The 17,898-nt window shown below is 44.4% G+C and overlaps 1 protein-coding gene across 1 annotated transcript; it reads right to left on the reverse strand.

The window, feature by feature from the left end:
• Nucleotides 1–179: 179 nt before the first annotated feature.
• On the reverse strand, nucleotides 180–16,931 carry LOC311126757 (polypeptide N-acetylgalactosaminyltransferase 16-like; the record flags this gene model as incomplete). Its single annotated transcript, XM_084200742.1, has 4 exons — nucleotides 180–310; nucleotides 7,119–7,222; nucleotides 13,459–13,543; nucleotides 16,844–16,931. Coding segments are annotated over 4 exons (408 nt in total), but the record flags the coding sequence as incomplete, so codon positions are not given.
• Nucleotides 16,932–17,898: the final 967 nt, after the last annotated feature.

The following is a 17,898-nucleotide window of genomic DNA, read 5'->3' on the forward strand; positions in this document are numbered from 1 at the left end:
GGTTTGAGAACTTCTGGGGGTCCCTGAGGAGAGGTTTGAGAACTTCTGGGGGTCCCTGAGGAGAGGTTTGAGAACGGCTGGGGGTCCCTGAGGAGAGGTTTGAGAACGGCTGGGGGTTCCCGAGGAGAGGATTGAGAACGGCTGCTCTGTCTGTCATAACAGAGTGTAGCCCAGCCCACTCACTTGATGTATGTGAGAGCATTGCCCTCTGGGAAGTCGTAGGGGTGACGTTTCCTGAAGACGTGCCCCACCCTGCTGCAGGGCAGAATCTCCAGGCTCCCGCCACACATCCACACCCTGAACGACAGCTCTGAGGAGAGAGGGACACAGTGGTTACAGTGCATTCGGAAAGTATTCAGACCCCTTGCCTTTTTCCACATTTAGTTATGTTACAGCCTTATTCTAAAATGGATTAAATAATTTTTTCCCCTCATCAATCTACACACAATACCCCATAATGACAAAGCGAAAAACTGGTTTAAAAAAAAAAAAAACGGAAATACCTTATTTACATAAGTGTTCAGACCGTTTGCTATGAGACTCAAAATTGAGCTCAGGTGCATCCTGTTTCCTTTGATAATCCTTGAGATATTTCTACAACTTGATTGGAGTACACCTTTGGTAAATTCAATTGATTGGACCGGATTTGGAAAGGCACACACCTGTCGATATATGGTCCCACAGTTGACAATGCATGTCAGAGCAAAAACCAAGCCATTAGGTCGAAGGAATTGTCCGTAGAGACAGGAATGTGTTGAGGCACAGATCTGGGGAAGGGTACCAAAACATTTCTGTGGCATTGAAGGTCCCCAAGAACACAGTGGCCTCCATCATTCTTAAATGGAAGATGTTTGAAACCACCAAGACTCTTCCTAGAGCTGGCCGCCCGGCCAAACTGAGCAATGGGGGGAGAAGGGCCTTGGTCAGGGAGGTGACCAAGAACCCGATGGTCACTCTGACAGAGCTCCTCTGTGGAGATGGGAGAACCTTCCAGAAGGACAACCATCTCTGCAGCACTCCACCAATCAGGCCTTTATGGTAGAGTGGCCAGATGGAGTTTGCCAAAAGGCACCTAAAGGACTCTCAAACCATGAGAAACAAGATTTTCTGGTTTGATGAAACCAAGATTGAACTCTTTGGCCTGAATGCCAAGCGCCACGTCTGGAGGAAACCTGGCACCATCCCTACGATGAAGCACGACCCTAAGCACACAGCCAAGACAATGCAGGAGTGGCTTCGGGACAAGTCTCTGAATGTCCTTGAGTGGCTCAGCCAGAACCCGGACTTGAACCCGATCTAACATCTCTGGAGAGACCTGAAAATAGCTGTGCAGCGACGCTCCCCATCCAACCTGACAGAGCTTGAGAGGATCTGCACAGAACTCCCCAAATACAGGTGTGCCAAGCTTGTAGTGTCATACCCAAGAAGACTCGAGGCTGTAAACGCTACCAAATGTGCTTCAACAAAGTACTGAGTAAATGGTCTGAATACTTATGTAAATTTGATATTTCAGACTTTTATTTTTAATACATTTGCTAAAATTTCTAAAAACCTGTTTGAACACACACACATACACAGTCTGGTCTGCCGACACACATCCACCCTGAACGACTGCTCTGAAGAGTGACACCAGGACAGACAGACAGACAGACAGACAGACAGACAGACACAGACAGGATATGTGTTATATTTATAGGAGATTATACACAGGACACACACACACAGAGAGAGAGACCATTAACACATTAATAACCCTTTAAAACCTCCCTATCTTCTTGTGATTGATGTGTACCAGATGGAGTACGTGGTCATCTGTAGCAGGGGAACTCTGCCAATGAGAGGTTAGGCTAATGCAGATCAAGACAACTAGTTCTGTTGGAAGACCAGACTTAGTGTGAGACGCTACTGTCCAGGCACCCATAGACAGCTTGTTCAGTTCTAACGTGCCACCAGACTTTTATTAAGCCAGACAAGCTCCAACAGACGTATTTCAGAATACAAATGATAGAATTTACATTCAAATAAAGGGCATGATGATCTCCCATTTTAATCCTGATGTAGCAAGATTGGGTTACTGACAGCCTAGGTCTGGTCAAATTAAGATCGCACATCTGTATTTGAAGCAATTTCTCAAGCAAAACTCAGGTCTGCATGCCACAAAAACCAATGTGTTGGTATCTCTGAGGTCCTACCTAAGGGCCGTGGCGGTCCTGAAATTCTGTCATCCGGTGATTGTCAAGCAAGTGGTGACTCCTTGCTGTCCCCAGTCCGCCTGGCCTTGCTGCTATTCCAGTTTCAACTGTTCTGCCTGCGGTTATGGAACCCCTACCTGTCCCAGACCTGCTGTTTTCAACTCTTAATGATCGGCTATGAAAAGCCAACTGAGATTTATTCCTGATTATTATTTGACCATGCTTGTCACTTATGAACATTTTTGAACATCTTGGCATGGTTCTGTTATAATCTTCACCCGGCACAGCCAGAAGAGGACTGGCCACCCCTCATAGCCTGGTTCCTCTCTAGGTTTCTTCCTAGGTTTTCGCCTTTCTAGGGAGTTTTTCCTAGCCACCGTGCTTCTACACCTGCATTACTAGCTGTTTGGGGTTTTAGGCTGGGTTTCTGTACAGCACTTCGAGATATTAGCTGATGTAAGAAGGGCTATATAAAATAAAATTGATTGAAAATTGAAATAACTGCCGGTCTCACGGTAATTGACCGTTAATGAACATAAACACATTTAGCATCTCCTGTCTTCCACTCATAGCCTACAAGCCACTGATGCAGACCTTTGGAACATCTACATAAAAAAAGTCTAATAAATCCATGTAATATAGCTTACACCTTCACAATAAATCCATTATTTATTTTAGACAGGTCTAAAGAAACATGATATGAAGAAAATGTAGTCTATTTCAGAAGAACAGAATAGCATACTCTGAGTTGTCCTTATGTTCAGTCCTGATATGGCTATGCCATATGGCTGTGGGCTACACTAGTTAATTTAGCAGATAAGATTTGCTTAGAATTCCGTGGCATTATTTTAAAAATTATTTTATAGTATGAAGAATACAATTGAACAAAGCTGAATAAAATAGAAAGGATATTTTCTGCAAATGATTTCAAAGGAAGTGTGCACATGCGGCTATTCTGTGTTGAGCGGTTAACAAAGAAACTGGTCTTGCTATATGCTTAATTTAGACGTATTTATGCAACTTTAGTTGTGATACAAATGTTGGGTTGTATGTTTTGATTTTTAATACATTCATGATGAGACTAATGATGATTGGAAAAAAGTCACATGAAAGGCATGAGCTCTGCTTTGTTTCTTGTTGTACACACTTCATCAGTCACTCATTCTCAATTTGACAAGCACTTGATGATATTCTCACACCATGCCCCCTAAAAAAATCCCTTTTGCGGCCAAAGTGGATGAATAGAATAATTACATTGGTCCCCCTGTAGCTCAGTTGGTAGAGCATGGCGCTTGAAACGCCAGGGTTGTGGGTTCGATTCCCACTGAGGGCCAGTATGAAAAATGTATGCACTCACTAATTGTAAGTCGCTCTGGATAAGAGCGTCTGCTAAATGACTAAAATGTCAATTGGATCACTAAAAAAATACAGTGCCTTGCAAAAGTATTCATCCCCCTTGGTGTTTTCCCTATTTTGTTGCATTACAACTGTCACGGTTTCGGCCGAGGCTGCTCCTCCTCCTGGTTCGGGCAGGCTTCGGCGGTCGTCGTCCCCGGAGTACTAGCTGCCACCGATCTATGTTTCATGTTCGTTTGGTTTTGTCTTGATGTTGTACACCTGTGTCTTGTTAGTCCTCGTTAGTGTCCTATTTAGTTCTCGTTGGTTGTGTTTGTCTTTGTGTGTGATTGCTCTTCTGTTTCGTGTTGGAGCTACTTATTTCCCTCCAGTGTTTTGGAGAGGTTCTTTTTGCACATGTTAGTGCGCCGTTTATTTGACGCCTGTGTGCGCCGTGTTTTCGCCTTCGGGCTTATTGTGCTTATTTCTTTTCGTGAATATTGCACTAAAGTCTTTTGGACTGAGCCTCTGCGTCCTGCGCCTGATTCATACACCACACCCACCTTCAGCACCCATTGACAACAACCTGTAATTTAAATTGATTTTTATTTGGATTTCATGTAATGGACACACACAAAATAGTCCAAATTGGTGAAGTGGGAATGAAAAAAATAACTTGTTTCAAAGAATTCAAAAAATATATATAACGGAAAAGTGGTGGGTGCATATGTATTCACCCCCTTTGCTATGAAGCCCCTAAATAAGATCTGGTGCAACCAATTACCTTTAGAAGTCACATCATTTGTTAAATAAAGTCCACCTGTGTGCAATTTAAGTGTCACATGATCTCAGTATATATACACCTGTTCTGAAAGGCCCTAGAGACCACTAAGCAAGGGGCACCACCAAGCAAGCGGCACCATGAAGACCAAGGAGCTCTCCAAACAGGTCCGGGACAAAGTTGTGGAGAAGTACAGATCAGGGTTGGGTTATAAAAAAATATCCCAGCATCATGCTGTGGGGATGTTTTTCCATCGGCAGGGACTGGGAAACTGGTCAGAATTGAAGGAATGATGGATGGCACAGGGAAATTCTTGAGGTTTGAGACTGGGACGGAGGTTCACCTTCCAGAAGGACAATGACCCTAAGCATACTGCTAAAGCAACACTCGAGTGGTTTAAGGGGAAACTTTTAAATGTCTTGGAATGGCCTAGTCAAAGCCCAGACCTCAATCCAATTGAGAATCTGTGGTATGACTTAAAGATTGCTGTACACTAGCGGAACCCATCCAACTTGAAGGAGCTGGAGCAGTTTTGCCTTGAAGAATGGGCAAAAATCCCAGCGGCTAGATGTGCCAAGCTTATAGAGACATACCCCATGATACTTGCAGCTGTAATTGCTGCAAAAGGTGGCTCTACAAAGTATTGACTTTAGGGGGGTGAATAGCTATGCACGCTCAAGTTCAGTTTTTTTTTTTTTTTTTTCTTGTTTGTTTCACAAAATTTTTTATTTGCATCTTCAATGTGGTAGGCGTGCTGTGTAAATCAAATGATACAAACCTCCCAAAAATCAATTTTAATTCCAGGATGTAAGGCAAAAAGGAAAAATGCCAAGGGGGGTGAATACTTTCGCAAGCCACTGTAGAATTCCCTTCTCCCAGCTGCCATGCTCCGAAGCACCTCTCACTCACATGGCTCTCTAAGATATCTCAATTATTATTAGCCAATGCGCGTTATGTGATCGGGTCCTTCTCACAGGCATTTCAGCTAAGAAGTAGGCTACAAGTGAATGAAGACAGACACATCAACTGCGGACGTCCATATTTAGCCTACTTTTAGTCAGCCAACAAGATGAGTAGGCCTAACGAACCGCAAAAGCACTAGCCTATGGCAATCTAGTATCCCCCATTGTACAAAAGTTGACCCATTCTATTGGTGAACTTGTCCTTCTGTGAAATAAATAAATATTCCAAACGTACTCTGAGACAGTTGTGGGATAGATCCCAAATTAATACAACCACTAGTATCAAAACAACTTAAGGTAGAGCACGGCGCTTGTAACGCCAAGGTAGTGGGTTCGATCCCCGGGACCACCCATACACAAAAAAATAAAATAATAATGTATGCACGCATGACTGTAAGTCGCTTTGGATAAAAGCGTCTGCTAAATGGCATATTATTATTATTATTATAAAAGCAATTGTCTTTACATATACTAAATAATATATGTGGGAAATTAGTTTTGATTTAGAATGTACCATTTTCATGCACCTGTCTCGGAACAAGGACATGAAAAAAATATATATATACATGTCATCTATGCACTTAAATAGCAAATGGAGGACGCTTTTCCCGGGATTCATTTTCATGCCAGCCAGGTAGGCTATACTCCTGTTGTGAAGCGAAGCAATGTGCTTAATATTAGGAAAGTTGAGAAATAAATATAGTAGGCCTAGCCTATAGAAAGCTGATGGGATCCTCCTCTTTTTAATAGAGGCCATCAAAACTCTGTTTTCTCACGTAATTCCATAGCCTGTAGAAATGTTGCGCAACATGAGCTCATGGACTCTCATGAAGTGTTTGATTAGATTTTCGATTCCATTTGCATTGATGTCAGAGTGATTAGAGGGACAATAGAGTGCTGAGTACCAGGCAGTTAGCAGGTTTGGTAGGATACTAATGACCATCAGCAGCATCAGATCTTGGAGAAGCCTAATTACCGTGACTAAATGGGCACGTGGAATTTGACTGCCGTCATGACTCGTGATCGTCGGTGTGGCGGTAATACGGTCACCGTGACTGCCCTAGTCCTACTGTATATCCTCCGGTATATACCAGACTTCCTGTCTCTCTATCTGTCTGTCTGTGTTATGTGGGCAGCTTGTCTCTCCCTTTTCTGTTTCCCTTCCTCCTTGTTTTGTCCCCTCTTTGTCTGTTGTATCTGTATGTGTGTTTGTCCCCTTTATGTGGGTGTGTCTGGAGTGGATCAGGGGGCGTGCTCAGGATCTGCCTCTCCTGTGCAGCTGCGGGTTGTTTCCAGTGATTCCTGCCTACGCAGCTGCATCCTATTCTCTCATCAACCTGCACTACTTATTCCTGGGCATGGCTCTCCACCGGCGCCAGATCGTTGTTCTTACTAGAGCGGTAACTTGGCTCACCAGTAAAGTTATATTATCTTAGTCTTCAGCCTGGCTTTTTACTCTCCTTAACCTGTCGTTTGTTTTTTCTTCAGTTCAGACATACCTCCCTGCCTGCCTGCCTTCGTGCCTGCCTGCCTGCCTGCCTGCCTCAGCCTCTCCTTCCTCCGGAGCCGACTAGCCCACTCTGTTCCTTTTTCTTCAGTTGTTTTTTGGACTATGACAAATTGAACTTTTATTAAAAATATTTTTGTTTCCTCCACTCCCTTAGTCGTGTTTGTTTCTCTGAGTGCTGGGTTGAACCATAGCGTAACAGTCTGTCAGTAGCTCACAGTCATCTCTAAAATGAGAAGAACGTACATCTGGACATTTTGTTCTCCCTAGATATCTAATCAGATGGGACAGAGACTCATCTCAGTGAATTAAACAAAGTCACACCCACTCAGTGAACTCACCAAAGTTCTCTCCGCCCCAGATGTCCATGTGAGTGTCGTATTGCCCCAGGTGGTTAAACCAGCTCTTGTCCATCACAAAGATCCCTCCTGCAATCACTGGAGTTCTATAGCAGAGGACAGACAGACACACAGAGGACAGACAGTCAGACAGACAGAGGACAGACAGACAGACAGACACACAGAGGACAGACAGACAGACAGACAGACACACAGAGGACAGACAGTCAGACAGACACACAGAGGACAGACAGTCAGACAGACACACAGAGGACAGACAGACAGACACACAGAGGACAGACAGACAGACAGACAGACACACAGAGGACAGACAGTCAGACACACAGAGGACAGACAGACAGACAGACACACAGAGGACAGACAGACAGACAGACACACAGAGGACAGACAGACAGATACACAGAGGACAGACAGACAGACACACAGAGGACAGACAGTCAGACAGACACACAGAGGACAGACAGTCAGACAGACACACAGAGGACAGACAGACAGATACACAGAGGACAGACAGACAGACAGACACACAGAGGACAGACAGTCAGACAGACACACAGAGGACAGACAGACAGACACACAGAGGACAGACAGACAGACAGACACACAGAGGACAGACAGACAGACACACAGAGGACAGACAGACACACAGAGGACAGACAGACAGACACACAGAGGACAGACAGACAGACAGAGGACAGACAGACAGACAGAGGACAGACAGTCAGACACACAGAGGACAGACAGACAGACACACAGAGGACAGACAGACACACAGAGGACAGACAGACAGACACACAGAGGACAGACAGTCAGACAGACACACAGAGGACAGACAGACAGACACACAGAGGACAGACAGACAGACACACAGAGGACAGACAGACAGACACACAGAGGACAGACAGACAGACAGACACACAGAGGACAGACAGACAGACAGACACACAGAGGACAGACAGACAGACACACAGAGGACAGACAGACAGACACACAGAGGACAGACAGACAGACACACAGAGGACAGACAGACAGACAGACACACAGAGGACAGACAGACAGACAGAGGACAGACAGACAGACAGACAGACAGAGGACAGACAGTCAGACAGACACACAGAGGACAGACAGACAGACAGACAGAGGACAGACAGTCAGACAGACACACAGAGGACAGACAGACAGACACACAGAGGACAGACAGTCAGACAGACACACAGAGGACAGACAGACAGACACACAGAGGACAGACAGTCAGACAGACACACAGAGGACAGACAGACAGACACACAGAGGACAGACAGACAGACACACAGAGGACAGACAGACAGACAGACACACAGAGGACAGACAGACAGACACACAGAGGACAGACAGTCAGACACACAGAGGACAGACAGACAGACACACAGAGGACAGACAGACAGACACACAGAGGACAGACAGTCAGACAGACACACAGACAGACAGACAGACACACAGAGGACAGACAGACAGACAGACACACAGAGGACAGACAGACAGACAGACACACAGAGGACAGACAGTCAGACAGACACACAGAGGACAGACAGACAGACACACAGAGGACAGACAGTCAGACAGAGGACAGACAGACAGACACACAATAGGAACACAAAGGCTTCATAAAGGATCAGATCCCCATATATTATTATATATATATATATATATATTATATTTCCATCTAATGTTATTCGTTACCACCATTTTGGGGGGTTTAAAGCGTTAGGCCAGTAACCGAAAGGTTGCTGGTTCGAATCCCAGAGCCAGCAAGTTGGAAAAATCTTTCTGCCCTCGAGCAAGGCAGTTAACCCCCAACATCAACCGCTCCCCGGGCGCCGATGACGTGGATTAGGGCAGCCAGCTCTCTGATTCAGAGGGGTGGGGTTAAATGCGGAAGACACATTTTGGTTGAATGCATTCAGTTGTACATCTGACTAGGTACCCCTTTTTTTTAAATCTTTTTTTTTTAGGGGGTAGATCAGCTTTAATATTGCAGATAGATTGTGGCTTCTATCAATGTAATTGTCTGCATCATTTCCGATCCCCCATATATATATATTCTTTTAAATATACTTTCCTTTATTATTTTCCCCTAATCCTACCACCCCTCCCCTAATTGGAGTAAACTAATGGACAACAACACATAAGCTTCTACTTCCAGCTTATACATACTATGTACATTTTACAGACACAGTATATTTTACATTGGTTATATTTTGTTTTTTATTTTTAGTCCCACCCTTCTGCTCCCCTCAACCCCTCCCATCTATCTCCGAACACCATCCAGGTTATTTTTCAACTGTGCGGTGATGTTTCACAACATTTCTGAACCTTTCTATTCTCATAGTTTCTACAGATTGTAAATTAAAGATAACAATTTAAGAGTATTATATTATTGATCGATTTACTTTTCAGATCATCCAGCAGTGCTATTTGCAGAGTTAACTCCAGGTAAATGTTTCAATTCTTCAGCCATTGCTGAATCTGTGACCAAAAACAAGCTACATATGGACAGTACCAAAACAAATGATCTAATGATTCTGGTTCTTCACAGCAAAATCCGCAGATATGGGATTGTTGCATCCCACATATACATTCTATTGGTTGCAAGAATTTTGTATAATAACTTGAATTGAAAAACTCTCCGGCATTGTTTTGTGTATCAGTTCATAAACCATGTGCCATGGAATCGGTACATCGAAAATGTCTTCCCAACTATTTTGCAATCTATATGGGACGGCTGTCATTCCTTTGGTCCTTAAATGAAACTGGTATACTTTTTTATTTATCACAATTTTCTTTAACCAATTTTGGTCTTAAATGCCGGGCCGACAGACAAGTTCCTTACTTTCTCCCCCTTCCACTTGCCTCTTCCATTTTTGCGGAAATGCTGCAATTAGTTGGTTGTAATTTTGGGTAGAGTATACATTTCCATATATTTTTGTTAGCTGCATGCGTGACATACACTACCAGAGTGTGCAAAGCTGTCATCAAGGTTAAAGGGCGGAGAATCTCAAAATATAAAATATATTTTGATTTGTTTAACACTTTTTTGGTTACTACATGATTCCATATGTGTTATTTCATAGTTTTGATGCCTTCACTATTATTCTACAATGTAGAAAATTGTAAAAATAAAGAAAAACCCTGGAATGAGTAGGTGTTCTAAAACGTTTGACTGGTACTGTAACTCCACCAGTCCTATTTATGATATCATTTACAAAGATTATACCGTTTTTATTTTTCTGCTCCAAAACTGTTAAAAAATATATATAAATTAGTATATTTGAATTTAACCATAATATTTGTTGTAATATTTGTTCTGTCTTTTCTGGTGGATTAAACTGAAATTGCAACCAACTTTCTATGGCTTGTTTTAAAAATAGCTATATTTTTGAGATTATTTCATTTTCAAATAACCGAAAGTGAGAGGTTGTAATCTGAATAAAGGGAAAAAGGCCATTCTTCAACATGGGGTGAGCCATTCTTACTAATCTACTAGAGAACCAGTTCGGATTTAAGTATAACAAATAAAATGGAATATTTTTTTCTCATATAATTTAAAAAACTGTTCGCTAGGCGTAGGCAAGACCATAAACAAACTGGGATAATACCAAAGAGTTAATCAGGGTGATTTTTCCACAAATAGCAAGATCCATGGTAGCAAGATCTTATCCTATTTTGCTAACTTTCTATTAACATTTATTGTAGTGAGATCATTTATTTATTTAGGTATATGAATACCGAGTATGTCCACATCACCGTCAGACGATTTTATTGGTAAACTACATGGTAATGTAAAATTTTTATTTTTTAGTGATCCAATTTGGTTGTAATCCAGAGAGGTTAGAAAATGTATCTAGATCCTCTATGAGGCTGTGGAGGGATTCAAGTTGTGGATTTAAAAGAAAACATTAATCATCAGCGTACAATGACACCTTTATTTTTAAGCCCTGGATTTCTAATCCCTTGATATTATTGTTGGATCAGATTTTAATAGCTAACATTTTGTGGTCCTCTGTAGCTCAGCTGGTAGAGCACGGCGCTTGTTACGCCAAGGTAGTGGGTTCGATCCCCGGGACCACCCATACACAAAAATTTATGCACGCATGACTGTAAGTCGCTTTGGATAAAAGTGTCTGCTAAATGGCATATTATTATATATTATTATTGATGGCCATAATAAATAGATATGCCGATAGTGGACAACCTTGTTTTACTCCTCTTGACAGTTTAATACTTTCTGAGAAGTATCCATTATTTACAATTTTACACCTGGGGTTACTATACATCACTTTAACCCATTGTATAAGAAATTCTCCAAATTGAAATATTCCAGGCATTCGGAAATTGCATTCAGAAAGTATTCAAACCCCTTGATTTTTTCCACATTTTGTAACATTACAGCCTTATTCTAAAATGTATGTAAACATTTCTTTTCTCATAACTCTACACACAATACCCCATAATGACAAAGTAAAAACAGGTTTTTATAATTTTTTGCAAATGTATTACAAATAAAAACCTGAAATATCACATTTACATAAATATTCAGACCCTTTACTCAGTACTTTGTTGAAGCACTTCTGGCAGCGATTACAGCCTCGAGTCTTCTTGGGTATGACGCCACAAGCTTGGCACACCTGTATTTGGGAAGTTCCTCCCATTATTCTCTGCAGATCTTCTCAAGCTCTATCAGTTTGGATTGGGAGCATTGCTGACAGCTATTTTCAGGTCTCTCCAGAGATGTTAGATCGGCTTCAAGTCCGGGCTCTCACTGGGCTACTCAAGGACATTCAGAGACTTGTCCCAAAGCCACTCCTGTGTTGTCTTGGCTGTGTGCTTAGGGTCGTTGTCCTGTTGGAAAGTGAACCTTCGCCCCAGTCTGAGGTCCTGAGCGCTCTGGAGCAGGTTTTCATCAAGGATCTCTCTGTACTTTGCTCCGTTCATCTTTCCATCAATCCTGACTAGTTTCCCAGTCCCTGCCGCTGAAAAACATCCCCACAGCATGATGCTGCCACCACCATGCTTCACCGTAGGGATGGTGCCAGGTTTCCTCCAGACGTCATCCAGACACTTGGTATTCAGGCCAAAGAGTTCAATCTGGGTTTCATCAGACCAGAGAATCTAGTTTCTCATGGTCTGAGAGTTCTTTAGGTGCCTTTTGGCAAACTCCAAGCGGGCTGTCATGTGCCTTTTACTGATGAGTGGCTTCCGTCTGGCCACTCTACCATAAAGGCCTGATAGGTGAAGTGCTGCAGAGATGATTGTCCTTCTGGAAGGTTCTAGCATCTCCACAGAGGAACCCGATTGCTGAGTTTGGCCGGGCGGCCAGTGTTGGTGGTTACAAGCTTCTTACATTTAAGAATGATGGAGGCCACTGTGTTCTTGGAGACCTTCAATGCTGCAAAAAAAATTTGGTACCCTTCCCCAGATCTGTGCCTCGACACAATCGACACAATCCTGTCTCGGAGCTCTACGGACAATTCCTTCGACCTAATGGCTTGGTTTTTCTCTGACATGCACTGTCAACTGTGGAACCTTATATAGACAGGTGTGTGCCTTTCCAAATCATGTCCAATCAATTGAATTTACCACAGGTGGACTCCAATCAAGTTGTAGAAACATCTCAAGGATGATCAACGGAAACAGGATGCACCTGAGCTCAATTTCGAGTCCAATAGCAAAGGGTCTGAATACTTATGTATAAGGTATTTCTGTTTTTAATTTGTCATAAATTTGCAAAAATTTCTAAAAACCTGTTTTCGCTTTGTCATTATGGGGTACTGTGTGTAGATTGATTTGTTTTTATTTAATCCATTTTAGAATAAGGCTGTAACATAACAACATTTTGAAAAATGGAAGGGGTCTGAATACTCTCCAAATGCACTTTATATATAAATTCCAGTCTTTATCAAAAGCCTTTTCAAAGTCTGCTATGAATATCAGGCCTGGTTTCCCAGATTTTTCATAGTGTTCTATTGTTTCCAGTACTTGTTTTATGTTATCTCCAATGTATCTTCCATGTAAAAAACCTGTCTGATTAGGATGAAAAATATCCAACAATACCTTTTTAAATTCTATGCGCTATGCATTTTGCTAGAATTTTTGCGTCAGAACACTGAAGTGTAAGGGGCCTCCAATTTTTTTAAATGGACTGAATCTTTATATTTACCACCTGGGTCCTGTTTCAGTAATAATAAAATCAGACGTTCTTGTTGAGTATCTAATAATCTACCATTTTTATAGGAGTGGTTAAAACATGTATATATATATATATACCTGAAGACACTATAACTACCTGATAGGCAGAGTGGGATCATTCCTGGACATCTTCTGTTCGATGGGAATCTGCTCCCATTTAAAGTGTAAACTCCAGTCAAACCCTGAGAGAAAGAGAGAGATAAAAGTTATGAGATGGCTAGTGAAAGTGACTGCTGTGCGTGGTGGGGGTTATGAGATGGCTGTGGTGGGGGTTATCAGATGGCTAGTGAAAGTGAATGCTGTGCGTGGTGGGGGTTATGAGATGGCTAGTGAAACTGACTGCTGAGCGTGGTGGGGGTTATGAGATGGCTAGTGAAAGTGACTGCTGTGCGTGGTGGGGGTTATGAGATGGCTAGTGAAAGTGAATGCTGTGCGTGGTGGGGGTTATGAGATGGCTAGTGAAAGTGACTGCTGTGCGTGGTGGGGGTTATGAGGTGGCTAGTGAAAGTGACTGCTGTGAGTGGTGGGGGTTATGAGATGGCTAGTGAAAGTGACTGCTGTGCGTGGTGGGGGTTATGAGATGGCTAGTGAAAGTGACTGCTGAGCGTGGTGGGGGTTATGAGATGGCTAGTGAAAGTGAATGCTGTGCGTGGTGGGGGTTATGAGATGGCTAGTGAAAGGGACTGCTGAGCGTGGTGGGGGTTATGAGATGGCTAGTGAAAGTGAATGCTGTGCGTGGTGGGGGTTATGAGATGGCTAGTGAAAGGGACTGCTGAGCGTGGTGGGGGTTATGAGATGGCTAGTGAAAGTGAATGCTGTGCGTGGTGGGGGTTATGAGATGGCTAGTGAAAGTGACTGCTGTGCGTGGTGGGGGTTCAGAGATGGCTAGTGAAAGTGAATGCTGTGCGTGATGGGGGTTATGAGATGGCTAGTGAAAGTGACTGCTGAGCGTGGTGGGGGTTATGAGATGGCTAGTGAAAGGGACTGCTGAGCGTGGTGGGGGTTATGAGATGGCTAGTGAAAGTGACTACTGTGCGTGGTGGGGATTATGAGATGGCTAGTGAAAGTGACTGCTGTGCGTGGTGGGGGTTATGAGATGGCTAGTGAAAGTGAATGCTGTGCGTGGTGGGGGTTATGAGATGGCTAGTGAAAGTGACTGCTCTGCGTGGTGGGGGTTATGAGATGGCTAGTGAAAGTGAATTCTGTGCGTGGTGGGGGCTATGAGATGGCTAGTGAAAGTGACTGCTGTGCATGGTGGGGGTTATGAGATGGCTAGTGAATGGGACTGCTGTGCGTGGTGGGGGTTATGAGGTGGCTAGTGAAAGTGAATGCTGTGCGTGGTGGGGGTTATGAGATGGCTGTGGTGGGGGTTATGAGATGGCTAGTGAAAGTGAATGCTGTGCGTGGTGGGGGTTATGAGGTGGCTAGTGAAAGTGACTGCTGAGCGTGGTGGGGGTTATGAGATGGCTAGTGAAAGTGACTGCTGTGCATGGTGGGGGTTATGAGGTGGCTAGTGAAAGTGAATGCTGTGCGTGATGGGGGTTATGAGATGGCTAGTGAAAGTGACTGCTGAGCGTGGTGGGGGTTATGAGATGGCTAGTGAAAGGGACTGCTGAGCGTGGTGGGGGTTATGAGATGGCTAGTGAAAGTGACTGCTGTGCGTGGTGGGGATTATGAGATGGCTAGTGAAAGTGACTGCTGTGCGTGGTGGGGGTTATCAGATGGCTAGTGAAAGTGAATGCTGTGCGTGGTGGGGGTTATGAGATGGCTAGTGAAAGTGACTGCTGAGCGTGGTGGGGGTTATGAGATGGCTAGTGAAAGTGACTGCTGTGCGTGGTGGGGGTTATGAGATGGCTAGTGAAAGTGAATGCTGTGCGTGGTGGGGGTTATGAGATGGCTAGTGAAAGTGACTGCTGTGCGTGGTGGGGATTATGAGATGGCTAGTGAAAGTGACTGCTGTGCATGGTGGGGGTTATGAGATGGCTAGTGAAAGTGACTGCTGTGCGTGGTGGGGGTTATGAGATGGCTAGTGAAAGTGACTGCTGTGCGTGGTGGGGGTTATCAGATGGCTAGTGAAAGTGAATGCTGTGCGTGGTGGGGGTTATGAGATGGCTAGTGAAAGTGAATGCTGTGCGTGGTGGGGGTTATGAGATGGCTAGTGAAAGTGAATGCTGTGCGTTGTGGGGGTTATGAGATGGCTAGTGAAAGTGAATGCTGTGCGTGGTGGGGGTTATGAGATGGCTAGTGAAAGTGAATGCTGTGCGTGGTGGGGGTTATGAGGTGGCTAGTGAAAGTGAATGCTGTGCGTGGTGGGGGTTATGAGATGGCTAGTGAAAGTGAATGCTGTGTGTGGTGGGGGTTATGAGATGGCTAGTGAAAGTGAATGCTGTGCGTGGTGGGGGTTATGAGATGGCTAGTGAAAGTGAATGCTGTGCGTGGTGGGGGTTATGAGATGGCTAGTGAAAGTGACTGCTGTGCGTGGTGGGGATTATGAGATGTCTAGTGAAAGTGACTGCTGTGCATGGTGGAGTTTATGAGATGGCTAGTGAAAGTGACTGCTGTGCGTGGTGGGGGTTATGAGATGGCTAGTGAAAGGGACTGCTGTGCGTGGTGGGGGTTATGAGATGGCTAGTGAAAGTGAATGCTGTGCGTGGTGGGGGTTATGAGATGGCTAGTGAAAGTGACTGCTGTGCGTGGTGGGGATTATGAGATGGCTAGTGAAAGTGACTGCTGTGCATGGTGGGGGTTATGAGATGGCTAGTGAAAGTGACTGCTGTGCGTGGTGGGGGTTATGAGATGGCTAGTGAAAGTGACTGCTGTGCGTGGTGGGGGTTATCAGATGGCTAGTGAAAGTGAATGCTGTGCGTGGTGGGGGTTATGAGATGGCTAGTGAAAGTGACTGCTGTGCGTGGTGGGGATTATGAGATGGCTAGTGAAAGTGACTGCTGTGCATGGTGGGGGTTATGAGATGGCTAGTGAAAGTGAATGCTGTGCGTGGTGGGGGTTATGAGATGGCTAGTGAAAGTGACTGCTGTGCGTGGTGGGGGTTATGAGATGGCTAGTGAAAGTGACTGCTGTGCGTGGTGGGGGTTATGAGATGGCTAGTGAAAGTGACTGCTGTGCGTGGTGGGGATTATGAGATGGCTAGTGAAAGTGACTGCTGTGCATGGTGGGGGTTATGAGATGGCTAGTGAAAGTGAATGCTGTGCGTGGTGGGGGTTATGAGATGGCTAGTGAAAGTGACTGCTGTGCGTGGTGGGGGTTATGAGATGGCTAGTGAAAGTGACTGCTGTGCGTGGTGGGGGTTATGAGATGGCTAGTGAAAGTGACTGCTGTGCGTGGTGGGGGTTATGAGATGGCTAGTGAAAGTGACTGCTGTGCGTGGTGGGGGTTATGAGATGGCTAGTGAAAGTGACTGCTGAGCGTGGTGGGGGTTATGAAGATTGTACCCACACGTTAGAGGTTATGTTCTGAGTACTGACCTCCCCTCAGGTCGGCTGAAGCTGCCAAGTAGGCGAAGTTATCCAGGCTGATGACATCGATGATGGGGCTGACCACCCGGGTATGGTCCTGGGAAGAGGAGAGAGAGACAGGGACATAGTGCACGGTCACACATAATGGCAAAGGTGCATAAAGATGGCGGTCCCCATGTCCTTCCCGCAAACGCCTCGTTTGCTAAGTCTGCTGTATTGTACATTGCTCTCCGTTACTCTTTTTGTATCAGCATTAGCACAGTATACATGATCCCAATTCTAGCTCCAAGACGGAGTCAATTTGAGAAAACTAAAAAGTAGACTGTGCTGATTTACTGGCACACTGAACCATGTCGCACGCCGTAGTTTAACAACTCTGTGAGTAGTGCTGAAACGATGACGTCATATCTGAACGTCCTTATGCACCTTTGCCATTAGATACAGTTTTACTTTATTTAGGACATTTGTGCAATCATAGAGGGGAGATGAGAGAAACGATATGAAGGAGCGGGGGTTGAACCCTGACCTCTGGTGGGGAGAGGAGAACTGGGGACGATACTGCTAGAACACAGGCTGTGCCAACCAGAAGATGAGAACGCAGGAATTTGCGTATAAAAAAATGAAAATATTAAAGATGTTTTTATTTATACCGGTAAATTTGTGCTTAGTATTGTTTTCTTTGACAACTGTGGTGTAAGTGGGATAAACGGCTTAAACAAACGCAACGCAAATAAACGTTTCTGTTATTCTGGTTGCAAAGGTCGTGACTGTGTAGCCATAATGCTAGCTAGTTGGCTGGCTAGCAGCTAGCAAGGGCTAAGAACGCTGAGCGACGGAACATAGAGAACGAAGGACTGGGTCGCGTCCGTAAATATCGAACTAAACGAACAAACGACTGGGTCGCGTCCGTAAATATCGAACTAAACGAACAAACGACTGGGTCGCGTCCGTAAATATCGAACTAAACGAACAAACGACTGGGTCGCGTCCGTAAATATCGAACTAAACGAACAAACGACTGGGTCGCGTCCGTAAATATCGAACTAAACGAACAAACGACTGGG

The sequence above is a fragment of the Coregonus lavaretus genome, assembly GCF_964263955.1.
Source record: "Coregonus lavaretus genome assembly, contig: HAP1_SCAFFOLD_8792, whole genome shotgun sequence".
Lineage (NCBI taxonomy): Eukaryota > Metazoa > Chordata > Actinopteri > Salmoniformes > Salmonidae > Coregonus > Coregonus lavaretus.